This window comes from Diadema setosum, chromosome 16 (genome assembly GCF_964275005.1).
Source record: "Diadema setosum chromosome 16, eeDiaSeto1, whole genome shotgun sequence".
Classification (NCBI taxonomy): Eukaryota; Metazoa; Echinodermata; class Echinoidea; order Diadematoida; family Diadematidae; genus Diadema; species Diadema setosum.
The window spans coordinates 26,403,132-26,421,269 of NC_092700.1; the positions used below are offsets into that span (position 1 = coordinate 26,403,132).

General features: G+C 38.0%; 1 protein-coding gene across 1 annotated transcript in view; it reads left to right on the forward strand.

Annotated features, from left to right (window-relative positions):
* Positions 1-18,138, forward strand: part of LOC140239989 (uncharacterized) — a 52,167-nt gene that overhangs the window by 20,465 nt on the left and 13,564 nt on the right. The window contains exons 2-5 of the mRNA XM_072319798.1: positions 8,705-8,805; positions 11,179-11,346; positions 12,450-12,622; positions 13,664-13,736. Of these exons, the coding sequence (XP_072175899.1) occupies positions 8,705-8,805; positions 11,179-11,346; positions 12,450-12,622; positions 13,664-13,736 (515 nt within the window). The remainder of the gene's footprint in view (positions 1-8,704; positions 8,806-11,178; positions 11,347-12,449; positions 12,623-13,663; positions 13,737-18,138) is intronic.

The following is an 18,138-nucleotide window of genomic DNA, read 5'->3' on the forward strand; positions in this document are numbered from 1 at the left end:
TCACCCGGCCAAGCGCGAAAAATTAGTCGCGCGAAAATATCCACTTTTACAGTAGCTTTTGAACTAGTAAGGATCAAAAGTGTGAAATGTTTTTTGTAACACCTAGTATGACTACATGCAGTGTAAAATCAGAAATCTTGGCTGTCCTGTGAAATTCGCAAAATTAAAATGCACACGAAAGTTTTTGTCTACCCCATAGGGACCTATGCATCAACTGCCAGTGGCAGTTTGCGAAAATTTCATGCTGCAGAAAAGGCCGCCAGCTTGCTTTGCAACAGGCCCTACTTGTTTTAATAAGCACACAAACGCATTTTTTTCTTCTTGAATGATTGTGGTGCCTGAATTAAAGAAATATCATACTTTCTTAGATTGATTTATACCCTGCTCAAGGCATTTAGCAGACTACCAAGGCATGATAAATTCCACGACATGTGCTTGGGTGCTGGGACTTCTAAGAATCTCTTCCCGGGCTTGTCAACACTCCACTTCTCTGGGCTGTTTCCAGACTGGAGGCCCATTCATATTATCAGCAAAAACCTTTTCTTAAATATAAAATGTATTTGTTCTTTTAATGGACCATTTATGCTGTAGAAAAAAACAAACAACAACAACACCCAACGACAAACAAGCATGAAGAAACCATTCGGGCTACTTCCCGTAATTTTGTGTTTGTAATTGGTCACAAAAACCCCTACAAACAGACATAGAAAGTAAAGGAAAGCAACCATTTCTCCAACTCTCATGCCAGCACAGGTAGAGACATGTGACGCACCCCCCCCCCCCCAAAGAAAAAGAACAACAAAAAAGAAGGGAATTTTTGCTGATGAGAATATAGTGTCAAGCAGGAAAAAAACAAACAAACAAATAATAATGGCAAATTGACTGGGCACCAGCAAGTGAAAATGGGAAAGTACCTCGCCTCGTCTTTTAGAATCACTTGAGAGGGGATATTTTCATATATTTTTTTTTGTGTACCAATGATAAAAAAATCTTTTGTCCTTTATTCCTCAATGGCACATTGTGCATTTTAGTTAATGATGATGATGATGATATATTATGAACCAGTAGTTGTAGATCATAAGTGTGATATGCACGTATGTACAAATGTAGTACCCATTACAAATGTTGTACAAAGTTTGTAAAGTACTTGTATGCCTGTGTACATATACAATGTCATGCAGTGTGAATGTGTATGTGTGTGTGTTTGTTTGTATATGTGTGTACAACGTGTACACATGTAAATTGTATGCCCATGTACAGACTTGTACTAATATTTTGTTTAAACTTTTCTGATAGTAGTATTGTCACCTTTGACTTTAAAGGTATTGTACATCACATGTCTTGTGACTTCAGTGTGAAATATTCCATTCTTATCTGCCCTTTGACAAAGCCATTATGAAAAAACAAAGTAGCAAGAACAAAACTGAAACCTGTTTTATAAAGTCTTTCTCTCCACATCCGCTGCTGTTGGAACTTTTACAACATCACAGGAGATACATGTATCACAATCAATGCATCGATGGTTAATGGAGAGGCGAATATAATACATGGTAAGAATATTGTCCACTGTGTAGCAAGCCATTGGGTTCTGCAGATTAGTCAACAAGAGCACAAAGAATATTAAATGTAAAAGCAGAAATTTTTGCATGCACAAATTTTGCAAGGAGCCAGGACATGTGAAAGTAAAATGCACATGAAAGTCTTCTTCTTTTTTTTTTTTTTTTACACAATGCATTGAATGCCAGTGGCAATTTGTGAAAGTTTCATGCTGCGAATGTGTCTGGTATTTTTTGTTTGAATTATCAATCTGTTATTTTTCTTTCTTTTTCATATAAACAATATACAAATTAATTCATGACAAGATAACACAAATTTATTTTATTTAACTGTTATTGTCAATATTACGAATGAAAAAGAAAGAATTTTGTAAAAAAGAAGAAGAAGAAAAAAAAAAGGAGAACAAATACATCAAACAGAAGGGAACAAGACCCGGTATACGGTACCCAAAAGTAGAACATGTACACATGGACATGTACAATGTCTGTATGCTACACACACACAGACACACACACACACACACACACAGACACACACACACACACACAGACACACAGACACACACACACACACACATACATGTATGGGCTCACAAAAAGATGGCAGCTACAATGTATAAGGCCCCCTAAGAACAAAATTAGCTATAAAACGTACTGTGGCTGATTTTAAAATTCTTGCAGTTATCTTGATCGCAAGGTGCCAGGGGCAAAATTGTTGTTGTTTTTATTTTTCAATTTCTGTTGAGTGTGTCAAATTATTTCAATGGTTGATATTGGTTGTGATCTGTTGATGTTTGCTTTTAGAAAGCAGTAAAAGTGTATGGGTAGAAATATTGTGTAGTCGTAAACAGTATTTGACATTGAGGGCAAGCCATATAACTCCTCAAGGTAACAAGAACTTTGAATGCTTTTATAGTCTGTGTAAGTTACAGGAAATTAGGTTAAGGGGACAATTTATTTTATCAGAGAGTGACATTACATCCTGTTAATGTTTCAGGCTGGCAGCAATGATTGGAAAATGTGTAACTTGTTTTTAAAAGGCAAGATTTGACAAAACTTTTCCTTCATTTGGTATATATTGTGATATGTTGCCCTCATACTGGCTGTATTTATTAGAATACTAAGATGGCAATCAAGTATAATGTTGTCTTTTTATCCATACATACACTGTAGCATATGCAGACCTGTATTTAAAAAAAAAAAAAAAAAACTTTAATATTGAAAGTTCCTGTAATATCTGTGTCACATGATTGAAGTGATGAACATGTCAAAAGAGTTTCTCCCTACCCCCACCAAAAAAAAAAAAAAAAAGAAAAGAAAAGAAAAGAAAAGAAAAGAAAAGAAAAAAAAGATGATTTAATTGTGTTTGTAGGTTGTGGCCAGGGACTGTGTGCACTCTGAATTCGGCGATACGCTGTGTTCCGGACATTTCAGAATCCGGTCTTCGATTCGTGTTCGTCACATCCTGGCTGTCAGCCAGAATGGAGGAAGCCGAATATTACGAGGAATCTTAAAGGGAAGTCAGCGTCTGCTGACAAGGTCCACATCGATGCGGATTTCCTCCGCTAACCCTGTGAAAGTGATCTGAAAGAATTGGGCCCGAGGAAAGTGCAGTTTTAAGATATGAATGTATATTGTAAATATGCATTTTATCCTTCAGGGAATGATTTTCCTGGTATCGCATTGCAATTTGCTATGCATTTAAATATGACTGCTATACAATATTTCTTGGGTGTAGCAGGATGTTAATACAGTGTGTACATGTGTACACTTGTAGGATTGTATAGAACTTTGTTGAAAGTATTTTCCCATTGATCAAAACTGCTAATCAAACTTGAGAAGTAAAATTATTCCAATATTGCCCTGTAATTTCATGGAAGTAAACCTGTGATGCAAGAACTATGTACTATGTACTGTATTAATTATATGTAGATTTTCTCTTATTTTGTATTTATTGAGACACAGCTAAAACCTGCTTGAGTTTTTGTTTTTGTTTTGTTTATGTTTTTTTTTTTTTTGGGGGGGGGGGGTTGTTTAGTTTTTTTGCAGAGCTCCCCTGTATACACTGTAATTTGACATGGTGCATGCAATGCCACGGTGTGTTGTGTATTTTTACTATACGAACAGTACATAAGCAGGGAAAAGCTGAGAAATTGCAGAGTATGCTTATGGCCAAGGAGAGGAGCACAGCTTTGAGCTTAAAAAAACAAAACAAAACCAACAGCATATGTTTGCAATACACAGAGGCCCAAAAGTGTCCATTAAGAATGCCTCCCTTCTTTCCTCCTGCTTTCCTTCTCCCTTCTTTATTTCTCGTTTGTGTCAATCTTTCTTCGCAAGTCAGGTGAAGCACAAATGTAAGAGCCTTTAAAGGGGATGGCTAGTAGTATCTGATCAGTGTGAATCAGTGGGAATGCTGGGGGATGATTGTTCCAATCCTTGTGGGATTCATTTAAGAGTACATGATATATCTATTGTTGTGTGAAAATTATTTGCTTCAGCAGGGGTCGCACTTAATTTTTTTTTCAACTAGCCAGGCGGACTACTTAGAATCAATTTTGACACTGACGCAATATTTTGGCTAGCCAGACGGACTAGTAACTTCAGAATTTTATGATTTTTAGCTAGTCCGATTTGATTTTGGGTGGCCAATGGCCAGCGGACTATTGCCAATTTCGAACCCTGTTCAGAATGGTGTCATATTCAAGTACTGTAAGTGTCAGGGCGATCATTAACGGGGCCGTTGACAGGGAGGGATATCGGCCAGGGTGTGATTGTAGTAGTGTACAAACATATGGTATGACCTATTTTCCTGGAAAGTGGAATAAATCACTGCAGGATTTTTATTCTCTGCATGCAGCTTATTTTTATGAAATTACCAGCTGAAGAAGCAATACATGTACCACATGCCTTGATATCTCCAACTACAAATGTATCTGTATAAAGTTTTATTTATATATGCAAGCTTTCCTTGACTATTACAAAGGAACATCATTAGAAGGACAACCATTTGTAAAACTACAGTGTAATGTGAGATATTTTCCATCTGTCCAGGGAGGTGTTCCACCTCCCTGATCTGTCTCTGTAAAGGGAAATTATCATAAATTAAACCCTTTCACCATACCAAACAAAGTGATATTCCGAACCTGCAGTAAGAGCTGAAATGTAGTATCGTTGGTTGAGAATGATAAGGGCGTTAAGTTGCCACTGAACCCATAGTGTTCAAGACAACTTATAATGCCCTTCTCTTTCTCAACAGACGACATACAAAGTATCAATGTATAGCTGTAGGTCCTTTATATTGTGTAGAGTCTGATAGTAAGGCTATTTGCACAAAGTGGCAGAGCCTTCCCTGGCTTTGTTGTGGGTTTTAGAGACCCAGATCTCAATGACACCAGCACAGGCAAACAGGAATTACGTTTTAGATAGTCGCTGGTTTTTACACACTGTCTGTACATCCCTCAATCATAATGCAGAAGTACCAATTACCATAGAGTACAGGGGCAATCTGCAGCCACGCAATATTGAGATGGATCAAGGTACCGTTTATCTGTGCTCACTGTTCATCTCTTGAAATTATCAAGCCGGGGCAACGGAAATGGTGCTGTAGCCCAAATTTCTGAGAAACAGAAGCATAGTTACGAAGAGATCCTTCTTTTGTGATCAGAGTGAAATCTCATATTTTATGCATTATAAGTTTTGATGTATAGGCAAGCAATGTAATGTGTTTGCTTGCAAATGGTTCAAGCTATTCAAGAGCAGCAGTGTGGATAACATTTTACATATGGTTTGCCAGTTTTATCAATACATGATGGTAGTAACTAGTCATTCAATATTTTCCTGTTTATGTCAGAGAGTAGCTTCAGTTCATGTGCTGTACCTCCTTTTTTTATCATGCTTTCATACAGCTGTATATGTTGTTCAGGCTGAGTATCGTGCTAGGTTTGTAAACCACCAATGCTGGAAAATATTCCCGGAGGTCTGACATGTAGACTATCTTAGGAGACGTGTAACTTCGGTCCAGCCAAGCCGTTGCCAGTCTTAATTATGTCAAAGTTCGAGTTTTGAGCACACGGAGCTGTTGTTTTAGCATCACACAGGCCCTTGATCATTTTGCGTTGCATGCACATGACGTTTATTACATGGTTTGTATGCTGGCAATTTGGCAGATCAGGCACAAATTGCGATTTGTGAAGCTCCTGTAGCGTTGCAGTGTGCAACTGCAGAGTTTTCCAAAGAGCGAAAGCCCAAAATCAATTCGATCAAATATTTGAACAAGTGGAAGCTAACTTTACTTTTGCAACCATGATTATTTGTGTCCCATCACACTGCAAATTTATTTCACTGATATTTGTTTTTGTCATAGTTACTAATTAACTGTGTCATTCTTGTGTTTGTATTTTTTTTTTTTTTTTTTGGGGGGGGGGGGGAAGGGAAGGTAATGGGTAAAAATTCATAATTTTTCATCGAGACTTACAGTTCACTAAGGTGCAGAATGAACGTACAATGTACCATACAACAGTATGTAGGTTTATAGTGGTGGTACATGTAGTTAATAAAAAGGTATCGTTTACCATTGGGAGCAGTGATTTAAAAAATGTGCGAGTTGTCAGATGTGTAGGTCAGTTGTACAGTTTGTATCACAAAACATCTTACCATCTTTAAAAAAAAATGCAATAAAGCTCCATAGGGAGATATCACTATTTTTCTCAATAAACCATAACTGTACAAGTAGATGGTTTATTCTTGAAACTATATAATAAAACTGTTGTTCACATTGTGTGTATTTAACAATGATTACATGTATTAAACATTGCTTACTGTCTGCGCCCGGTCTAGAGGATATATTTCCGGAAACCTGAAACCTGATGAGCTTGACAGTAGGTCTGAGTACAATGTAGTACCATAGTAGACGTCTGATAGTGTCTACCGGTATTTGAGCTATATGCACCCAGCATTGTTTGACAGTGAGTGCTGATTTGACACCAGGTCATTGCATTCTTTAATGACTGGCTGACAGTAAAAAACAAAACAAACAAACAAACAAAACAAAACCACCCAAAAAAAACCAATAACAACAACAACAAACAAGCAGTCAATGCATCCATGCAGCACTCAAAAGTCATCATGTACTCCAGCAACTGCAATATTTCTGATGATACTTCTTGCATTCTATCTTTTGATATTCCGTGGATTTGAAGTCGAACTTCAGCATGGTTTGGCAATGCACTTTTAATGCTTTTGTAAACAAGTTTAGAGGGATCTGTTCTGTGCATGCATTTAAATGAAAGTAATTTGCTACCAATAGAGGTGAGAGCACCATAATGTGCATGAATGCGGTACATACACTGTATACTGGTATTTGTAGGAAGTTCCTCTTTTCTAAAGTGTCAGTGTCTCAAATGTGTGTGACAATAGCGAGAAAGAGAGAGAGACAGACAGACAGACAGACAGATCCCACACAGTCTTGCTTCATTTCCTGAGTAGCCCACAAAATGCCTTTTACGACCACATGACTTCAGCCCGAACTGTTAAATACAGTACTAGTCTTTAAACCGTGCCATCACCATTGGTAAACTGGTGTTTAGTTTTTGGTGTTTGTAGGCTCAGTGTAGATTTGAATGCACAAGCTCATAGTAGGTATGGACAAGACTAGTAGTATTTGGGAAAAAGTACAGTGTAAGTTTCCACAAGTGCAATTTTGTTCTGTACTACCATGCATTTTGCAATAAATTGTAGGCCAACATTTGTGATAACAGTTCATACCACATGTTTTTAGCAGATTTACTTATCATTGATCACTTTGGCATAAAATGTTGTCCTGCATTTTAAAGGAAAAGTTCACCTTCATAAACATAAGGATTGAGAGAATGCAGCAATTAATAGTAGGACACATCAGTGAAAGTTTGAGGAAAATTAGACAATCGATGCAAAAGTTATGAATTTTTACAATTTTTGTGTTGGAACTGCTGGATGAGGAGACTACTACAGCTTGTGATGTCATATGCGTATAACACTATAAAGAAAATGTAAAGAAAATTCAACATATTTTCACTTTTTTTGCATAGTAAAAGAGCACTTGACTTGCCTTTTTCTAAAGGCAGGGGGAATAATATTACCCATAACATACGTCAGTAACAAGTCAAGGGAATGTGTACTTCTTTCAAAAGATGAAATTTTGTGAAATTCTCTTTATATTTTCCTTATATTGTTGTACTCGTGTGACATCATACGCTGCAGTAGTCTTCTCATCCAGCGGTGACTGCACAAGAACTTCAAAAATGCATAATTTTTGAACGGATTGTCTGATTTTCCTCAAACTTTCAATGATGTGTTCTACTAATATTGCTACATTCTCTCAATCCTTATGTTTATGAAGGTGAACTTGTCCTTTAAGAGCATTCTTCAAGTTTATTTGAGCAAATGAAGTTGTGAGTCTGTAGATCCTACCACTGTTCCATTTCTGTTTCATTTGCAACGGTCTGATTAAAAGTGAAAGTACTTGTTCCTTCAGTGTATAATGTTTGAAGTACATATTTATATGTATGTACTTTATTTGTTTGTCACATAGCTGACATCCTGGTCTGGCTATTCTGTAAAACTTTGCATGAGAAACAAAAAGAAAACACAGAAAGATATTGATGTATTGTCATTCTACACTGTTTCCTCTCCTGTACATGTGTGACAAATAACCAACTCTTTCTGTTTTCAGAGGAATTGATAAACTATTTGAACGAGGATTTTAAGCACTTGAACAAGATAAACTCTCATATCTGGAATCGATATAGCGAGAAAGTATATATGTTATGTTATGAGTGGCTGTTGATGCAAAATCATCTTCAATTCCTTGTATTTGTTTGCAAGTGAAAATGCATCTCTGAATAAAACTGAATGATGTAAAAGTTTTGAATGTGTAATGTACAGTTTTTTCTGACTCAACAAAGACTTATAACTCACTTGTATCTCTGATTGATGAGTTAATACCTGTGTTTGTTGTGTGTGTTTAGATGAAAAGTTTGAGACTGTTATCAGAGGAAGTACCAAGACAGATGAGCTTCTACTCTAAACTTTGCATTAATCATGTAATGTATTGTAAATTTATTTAATTATCAAGATTTCTCTTGTAATTTTTTTTCCCCCCTGCCCAGATGGGGCCAAGAGGAAGATGGTACGGCAGCCCAACCGCAAGCAGCATGAGAGAGAGATTCAGATGCTGACGGAACAGATCAGCTCCAAGGAGGCTGAGCTAGTAAGAACTAGTATACATGTACAGTCAAACCTGCCTTAGCGGCCACCTCTCTATAGCGGCCACCTCTCTATAGCGGCCACTGAAAAATCCCCCCGAGAGAAAAGCAATGTTAAAGACCCTGTGTATAGCGGCCACCTGTCTAACGCGGCCAGCGGCCACAAATTTTGTTTCCCGCGGTAGATTTTAACCTGTCTATAGCGGCCAAAACCCCGATGGAGCCGTAGCCGAGCTGATAATTCAGCGTGTTTTTCTGCTTGTTAGCCGTGCCAGTCATTCCTGGGCAACGTTCAGTGATCGCCACCGTTGCATTCATCCCTTGTTCAGTCACAATAAGGCACTAGTGTTAAGCATTCTTCGTGACTGTGCACATGCTACATGTACTGTGCAACAATTTCATAAACACCGGCATTGTTCTATGCATGATACACACAGGTGCATACGTACACACATACATGTACATGTACATGTAAGTATATATAGATGTATACAACGATGATACATGTTACCTGTCTATAGTGGCCACCTGTCTATAACGGCCACTTTCCCTGTATCCCTTGGGTGGCCGCTATAGACAGGTTTGACTGTACAATGTAAGAGCTACATACATCATCAACCAGATTTTGAGTATGACTGAGCTTGTGACTTACTATTGACTGCATGTACATGAATCTGGGATCTGACTCTGACTGCGACCCTGTTGTTTTTCTTTGTTCAGGGAGGTGGGAAGATTGCTTTGTCTATGGCTGCATTTATCTAAAAAAAATTTGAAGCAGAATCACGATCCTAAACACGTTTGAGGCATTTTCAGGGGTTAGATAAACACAACCATGTTTTTAAACGCATTTAGAAGTGGCATTTTGAAACGCGTTTGAGACCACGATCACCGCTCTGTGAGTAGATAAATGCAATGACGTTTTGAAACGTGTTTATATCTCAAGGTCAAATCCCAGCTGTTCCCGGTTGTGCTCTCTACCCATTACTGTAAAATGAGGAATGTTCGCATGCATTTTAATTTCGCAAATTCGCAACCGCCAAGATTCGCTAAATTAAAATGCATGTGAAATTTCTTGTCTCCACTACAGTGTATATGCATTGAATGCCAGTGGCAATTCGCAAAAATTTCATGCCACGAAAAAGGCCGCAAATATATCATGTTTTACAGTATTTTTGTATGACTGATGAGTCATGTTTGCTGGAACACAGTTGACCTTTACTTCCTGGGTCGAATGGCGCAAAGTAGCTGCGCAGTGACAACACCCAAATTGCGACTGTATGATGGTTATAGATAAACACGGCAACCCCAGAATAGCGTTTCAAACCATGTTCGCAAACACTATTCCAAACGCGTTTTGAAACATGATTCTCTCTGTCAAGGTAGATGCCTATAATTGTTGCTCTGACTTAGTGAATTTGTCTCTGCCTTTGACTCGACTGATAGTTAGTCTGGACCTGACTCTGACCATGAGTCAAAGTTGGCTGTAACTCTTACTCTGACTGTCAGTTTGACTCTGACTATGCGCATGACTCTGAACATGACTTTGACCCTGTATGGGTCCATGACTCTTACTGAGACTCTTTACTGTTACTCTGACTGTGAGAGTAGCATTGTAGTTCTGATTGTGACTCTAAATTGTGACTCTTCTTGATTCTTGTTTATTTCATGTATTAGGTACAAGTTTACATCTGAAGTTCCTAATACTTCATTAATACTTAAACCCCTCTCACGATCTTCTTGGAAGCATGTTACAAGGAGCTGTCATATATGCAGAAGTTCTCCGTTTTTGTTGTTAGGCCTTTATTGAATTCTTTATGGGCAATGTTTCTAATACTGTCAGAAGTATTAGTGTGTGCATGCATGTGTGTGTGTGTGTGTGTGTGTGAATATGTCATGTCACTTCTTTGACCAGTATTTATAATATTAAGCAGCAGACTCTCCATGTTCCCAAAACCTGCCTAAAAATGTATGGGGATAGAGCCTTCTCTTCTGTTGCGCCACGTCTGTGGAACTCTCTACCAGTCCAGCTTCGAAATTGCAACAGCCTCAATACCTTTAAGTCTGAACTGAAGACTAACTAAATCTTTTCCAGCAACTTTGTGAATGATGTGTGACACTTTGTGGGAGCTGGGCGCCTTTGAATGTTTCTACAGATAAATGGCGCTACATAAATGCTGTTTCATCATCATCATCATAATTCATCATTTTGAATGAAGGCTGTTTTTGACTGTCACAAAAGTGCATGGTAAGGGTGAAGGGACTCAACTCTCCTGGTTGATGCTGTGTATTTCCAGTAGTGATACATACTATATTTATTATTAATTAATTCATTTATCTATTTGTCATTTCTGTGTGTGTTTGTAAAATTCTGTGAACAGAAATCGCTAGTAAAGTCCAGCCAGGATGTGGTGTCAGCCGAGATGGAGGAGAGGGACCGGTTGATGCGGGACCAGAACATAATCCGGGAGCAGAAGGAGCAAACCATCGTTAAAAGGAAGGAATACGACGACCACATCCACAAGATCAGCGAGGTCATCACTAGAAATGTGAGGGAACATTCTCATCTGCCCTGTGCGTTTTGAGTGGCAATTGCCACAGAAAACCTCTTTACCGCTGTGCCCACTGTCCAAAAGTCACTGGTGCAAAAGGGGTTAAAGGACAAGTTCACCTTCATAAACATAAGGATTAAGAGAATGCAGCAAATTAATAGAACACATCAGTGAAAGTTTGAGGAAAATTGGACAATTGATGGAAAAGTTATGAATTTTTAAAATTTTTGTGTTGGAACCGCGGGATAGGGAGACTACTACAGCTTGTGATGTCATATGCGTACAACAGTATAAAGAAAATGTAAAGAAAATTCAACATATTTTCACTTTTTTTTGCATAATAAAAGAGCACTTGACTTGCCTCTTTCTAGAGGCAGGGGGAATAATGTTACCCATAACATATGTCGGTAATGAGTCAAGGGAATGTGTACTTTTTTCAAAAGATGAAATTTTGTGAAATTCTCTTTATATATTCCTTATATTGTTGTACATTGTATGCATGTGACATCATATGCTGCAGTAGTCTTTTCATCCAGCGGTTACTGCACAAAAACTTAAAAAATTTATAACTTTTGAACGGATTTTCTTGTCATTTTTAGACAAATGAATCCGTACAGATGGAATTTCATCAAGAAATTCTGTTCTTTCCATCATACCTTGCATTTCCCTCCGCTTAGTGAGCTGTATGGAAACTTCTATAATTTTGTGTGCTGTCTAAGCTTTAGTAGTACAGTAATGTCCAAGAAAAAAAAAATCTTTTACATTCTTTTGTAAATTTCTAAAACATGGTAATTGTTCTGAAATGACATTACAAATTATGCCAGTGTTTAGTGAGGAATTAACAACCACAACTCTTAAAGTCAAACTGGTACTTTGGAACTGAATTCTCCTCTTCCTCCTCTCTTCCTCTTCATTTTCTCTCCTTTCTTTGTCTCTTTCATCCTCATGTTACACACTCTGTCTATCTCTTCCCCAGCCTTCTCTCATCAATACTTTTCTGATCTCTTACTCTCTCCCATTATGTAATCACTGTCAATGTTTATTCAAATTTTCGATCGTTCCTTTGTCCTCCTCCATCTCCTCCTGGTCCATCCTCCCAGAATGACGCCCTCTCTCGCATCAAGGCCAACCTCCACTACAAGACGGAGAAGGCGGTGGACGACGCCATCCGCAAGCTGGAGTACCAGCTCCAGAATCGCAGTTTCACGCTGCGCGAGGAGACGCGCATCGTGAAGGAGATCTCCAACCTGAAGCGCTCCAAGAAGGAAGTCGTGTGAGTGAACATTATGCTTTATATGCCAAATATTTCGCGAGGTTTTTATTTTCGCGAATTTCGCGAGTCAGCTGCTATTCGCGAAATTAAAAACACGCGAAAATATTGACTCTAATGCCAATGTGAATGTGACGTACACGTATAGATTTCTCTGTTCAGTACAAGACTCCACGATCGCGAATTTAACCACTCGCGAAATTGTCGTGAAGTCCCGATTCGCGAAAATTTAGACTTTCGAATTATATGGCATATACAGTAGTCATTTTTTTCCCACCCTGATTATTGAATTACAAAAATGAAAGGACGGCAGATAAAATGTGCTACTGTCTCTAACATGCCATGTGGCTTTTTTTTAAATTTGTAGGAAATCCATCAAATGCTTCTGTATTTGTATGATTTTGATTTTAAACTAAAGCCCTGAGGACAGCAAGTGAACCCATAGTATTCATGTGGAGGTTTTGGGACAGTGCAGGAGTTTTTGAACTTATGATAACAGGCCTTCTTGTAACTTCTTTATAGGCAACCATTAAGCCATTCACTATGTAGAAAATATGAAATAATTTGTGAATGATTAAAGCAAATGGTGCTCCCATATTCAAAGTGTTTACCTTTTTTCAACTCTAGAATGGATTTGAAGGATTTTATCACACCTTAAGATTTTTTTTGTTATCAAGAAATTGATGGAGACTTTTAATAGAGCAAGCAAACTGAAGACTCAGGCGCTTTTGGCACTAAATTTGCGTGATATGTGAATTTGCCTGATTTTCTTGTTCATGAAAAAACATTTGAAATATGAACTTTCATATATCCATAACTTTCTTTTCTTCTTTGTTGGTTTTTTCTGCTCTTGAATAGGACCCGATGAAGTTTTGTTGATGATATTCACTGTAGTGAAATCTTTTTTTTTCAAAAACTCTTCTGCTTGAATTATCTAGCATTGTATTTAAAAGCTCCTTCTATGTAGTGTAGAGCATCTCTGTACAAATAATGGTTTAGTTCTGATAACAGACTTACAGACATATCTGTTTCTGTTCATCCCAGGGTGTACCAGACGAAGAGAGTGGAGATTGAGACGGACAAGAGGAAGAGGGAGGACATGAAGAAGCAGAGAAATGTAAGAATTAACTCTTTTTTTAATTTCTTTCTCTCTCTTGAGATTTGTTTTGTGAGGATTGAAACTTAACCTGTTGAGACCTTGTTGGAAGTGGCACAGTGCTCCGTGCTCCCCTGTGTTGGAGTCTGATTGGTGTGTGAGGTGGATTGCTCACAAGCCGAGTTTTGCTAGGCCAAGAAATGTTGTGTTTGCTAGGCAGTTTTCATTCTTCAACTGTGATTCAGTCTTTAAAGGACCGTTAGTTTTGGTTGAGACCTAACTTCAGATTTTGAAAATTTTTGGGTGAGATAATGGGAAACTACTTATGAAATATGAAAGAGCATGTAATTCTAAGAGGAATTCAACGTTTATTTGATGAAAATTGGTTTTGAAATGGCTTAGATATGCAAACAGAGCGATCCGAATAAAAGGTGGGACCCACCTTTTATCAGGATAGCTTTGTTTTACTTTGTTTTTGGATGTCTCAGCCATTCCAAAACTGAATTTCATCTAATGTTATGAATATGTTATGAATGTTATGCTCTGTACTACTTCATAAGTGGTTTTTTGGTATCTCGTAAAAAGTTAAAAGCACAATCCTCATCTCCACCAGTACTATACCATTCCTATTAACACAGTATTTCAATGGTCACAGCCACACAGACTGCATCACTCCATGTGGATTACACAACGTTTGCTCCTGCAACGATTGCTCCAGTCTTATTTTCTCCAAGGACTTGGGGTCAGTGTAGGGTTGTGATAGAGTTCTAGGTTTAGTTTGATTCGAGGATTAGGATTATGGTTAGGGTTCAGTGTTTGTGGGTAGAATTTATGTTTGGCTTAGCGTGCAGATATTTCATGGGAGCGATTGTCCCAGGAGCAAATGTCATGGAACCCTCCCAGTCATCCAATCCTTATAGATATTGAATGTTCGCAGCTAGATTGGTGGGAAAGTTTTTATTTTTGTCCATTGCCCAGAGACAAAAGGTGCACAAATTGTTTTATATCTTCTACACTGTGTATGTCTCATACATGCATCAAATGTTTAGGCTTTAAATTTTCAGTGTTATTTGATAGGTGGTAGTGCAGAACCTCGTGGTTTGAGGTATCTAGTAGACAGGAAATTATAAATCTATTATGGATTGTAGACATGGACCTTTCAGCCTCAAACCATCCGTCCCCTTTGTAAACACCCAAAATCCAGATCTAAGTCACCCATGACCACAGTTCTCCCCTGTTGAATGCCTAATGGTTCCCGTCCCCTTGACATTTGTGTGGCGTTTAACAACCTTCATGGAATTTGATTGGTGGTGTGTGAAAGCCAGCTGACCCACATACAATTAATTCAGGCGAGGATATGGTCCATTTGATCACATGTGTCATGATGGCATTCAGTCTTTAAATGTATGAATTACAGGTAACCTTAGTCCTTTGTGGTTAAAGGGCTCTATGAATGTTGTATGCTTTTGTTTGTGTGTGTTATGTATGCGCGTGTGCTTGTTTGTGTTTTTTTGTGTGTGTTTTTGTGTGTGTGTTTTTGTGTGTGTAACTACCAGCAATATCATGCAGCTGATTACACTTGTATAAGGTGTACAATGTCACACAGTTTTATTTTACTACAAATCGTAAATGTTAAAATGATATATGGTAATAAATGGCTGCACACATTTTATTATTATTATCATTTTTTGTTGGGGGTGGGGGTGGAATGGGGGTAAGATGCAAAAACACTGTGTCTCTAGAATAGGACATTAAATGGAGGTCCAATGTGAAATACTCCTGACTCGGGTACATTTGAATTTCCACTTCATTCATCTATCGCAAATAGCAGGGTGCTAACCTGGTGAAGTGATCCACCTTATTACCGGTACCTATCCATGCAAGAAAATTGGGTGAATGAATGATGCTGACTCCTCATGGTTCCCCCCCCCCCCCCCAACTAGGTGACTAGCAATAGTCAGCAGACGGTATCAACCAGACCTATTATGCCATATAGTGCCATATTGTGCCATATGACAAAGAAAATTACACTGAGCAATTTTTAGTATGCTCTTGTCTACTTTTAAGCACATCCTCAGTTAATGTTTGTTTGTTCGTTGTTCGTTTGTTTTTGTTGTTGTTTTTTTTTTCCAGTGAAGTATAATGTTTACAAAATCTTAAATTTCTTGCAGACTTATGTGGCAACCTCAGGAGAAAATAAATCCCATTTCTATTACGCAGTGCTTTATTTTGCGACAGTTCCCTGGTATAAAAGCCTCATTTCTGGCATACAGCTGAACATCCCCCCCCCCCCCCTCCCATGAGGACATGCACATGCTGTATGATTTTTAGATGCGATTATGGCAATTGATTTTGGAGATGATAATGTGTTTGCTGACAAGTAAAGGCAGACTTGTAATCAGTAGACTCTTAGAAGATGTTTTATGACACAGCCATGTTGTGCTACTAGAGAACGCGGACACCAAGGGGACTGGATTAATGATAATGTCAAGGTACAAGTATTAGACTAGCAGTTCTCCATATTTTCTTTCATGTGGTAATGGTGTACTCTGGCTAGTGATTACCCCAGTAATGCAATGAGATGATTTCTTCCCTCATAGAAAAACAAAGCAAAAGAAGAAAAAAATGCCTAGTTGATCATGAATTTCTGTAAATCTGAAAGGACGCTTGTAAGTGTGGTACAAGGGGCGCAGAAAATGTGTGTGATGTCCCTTCTTCCTATTACAGCTTTCATTCTGTATTAAACAGGCAAGTGTATAGAATGATGCCGTCAATACTGTCTGCGATAATTGCCTGTATGCAGCAAATTAGTCTGACCATCAAATTCATTTTGGGCCCAAATCGCTGTCGGTCGCAGCCACTCCACTCTGGATCCAGGGGCGCAGTTCGGCTGCGACAGATTTGTTTATCTTTCTCCACCGCCACATACGGAAACCGACCCTGTGCCTCGTTAGGATTCATGCGCAAATTAACCCTTGGGTCCTTTCCCCTCCAACTGACATGTCTATCTTTAGTGGCTTCATACATGTTTGTTCGTCTGCTCTGTCCATGTATTTAATGATGCTAGGGCACCAGAAATACACACACATACACACAAAGAACCACAATCTACACACATAGTAATTAATTTCTCCAGCAGAAGGTTATCCTGAACCAAGAACAGATTTATCGCAACAGTACTTCATCACTTAACAAGACTGGCAAGGCAGGAATACGCTCAATCTCTTTTTGCAGTGGTAAATGGTCCCCCCAACATCAAGTTGCCTATGTTGACTTCCATTGATGTGAATAAGTTTTCAAATTACATCATCTGGAAAAATTGTGTAATGAAAGTAATGTATCACAGATTTTTTAGTTGTTTCATATTTCACTTTTCCTGCATCCACTAAAACTTTGCCTGTGAAAACAAAACAAAACAAAACAAAACAAAACAAAACAAACAAACAAACAAACAAACAGAAATGTAAGTTTTTGCCTTTTGTGATATCATTTGTAGCAAATGATTTCATGTGAAGTGTTCTCAATATTGACCTCAATTTGCATATTTTATATATGATTACATTTTTTGAGGCAATTTGTTCTGTGTGACACTTCCACATCACACATCTTGATATTCTCATTACTGGCAATTCATTGTGGGTTTTTCTGAATGGCAAGACATCCTGTACACCGCCAAGTATTGAAAGTTTGTCCCAACGGTTCCACTTTCCCTCGTGAAGAATATTTTGATTCAGTTCCTCTGCTGCGATTTCTTTTTGAATAATTTTCATAAAAGCCACACAGAACGGAAACACTTCAAAAGTAGCACTTAACCAGTCTATTTTGCATGTCAAGCCTTATTTTCTCTCCTCTCAAGTACATGTGCTTGATTAAAGTGTGTCATTATTTCTGTAGTTGTAATTTTGTTAAATAAAGTTATTTTTACTGTAAACATATCTGTCCCTGTAAGGTTTTATGATTCAATATACATACAAGTAAAGTACACTGCTAATGTAATGCTAGAACAATTATTTGATATCATATCTACATGAAAATCACTTTTTACATCATTGTATTGCTTGTGTATTTGTTACATTGCTTTGTCAAATTGTGGCAATTGAGCTGGTAAGGCTGTAAAGGTGATTGAATACATAAGACCATGAATTGAATTTGATTTATAAGATTTTGCATGAGATGAAAGATAGAGGTGCTCTATTTAACAAGGTGAAGCTAAGTTGAATAGTGCGCCTCATCCTTTACCGATTGCAAAATCATGTTCCAGTACATGAGTATTAAAAACCATGCACTATTTGTTTTATACAACACCTCGGAGCTCAACAGATGTCAACTGCAAATACAGTAGCTTTTCGAGAGAATATGGTTGCATTGTTTTGCACATGTCACATGACCAGTGGTATACATGTGTTCTAGATGCAGAATCAGC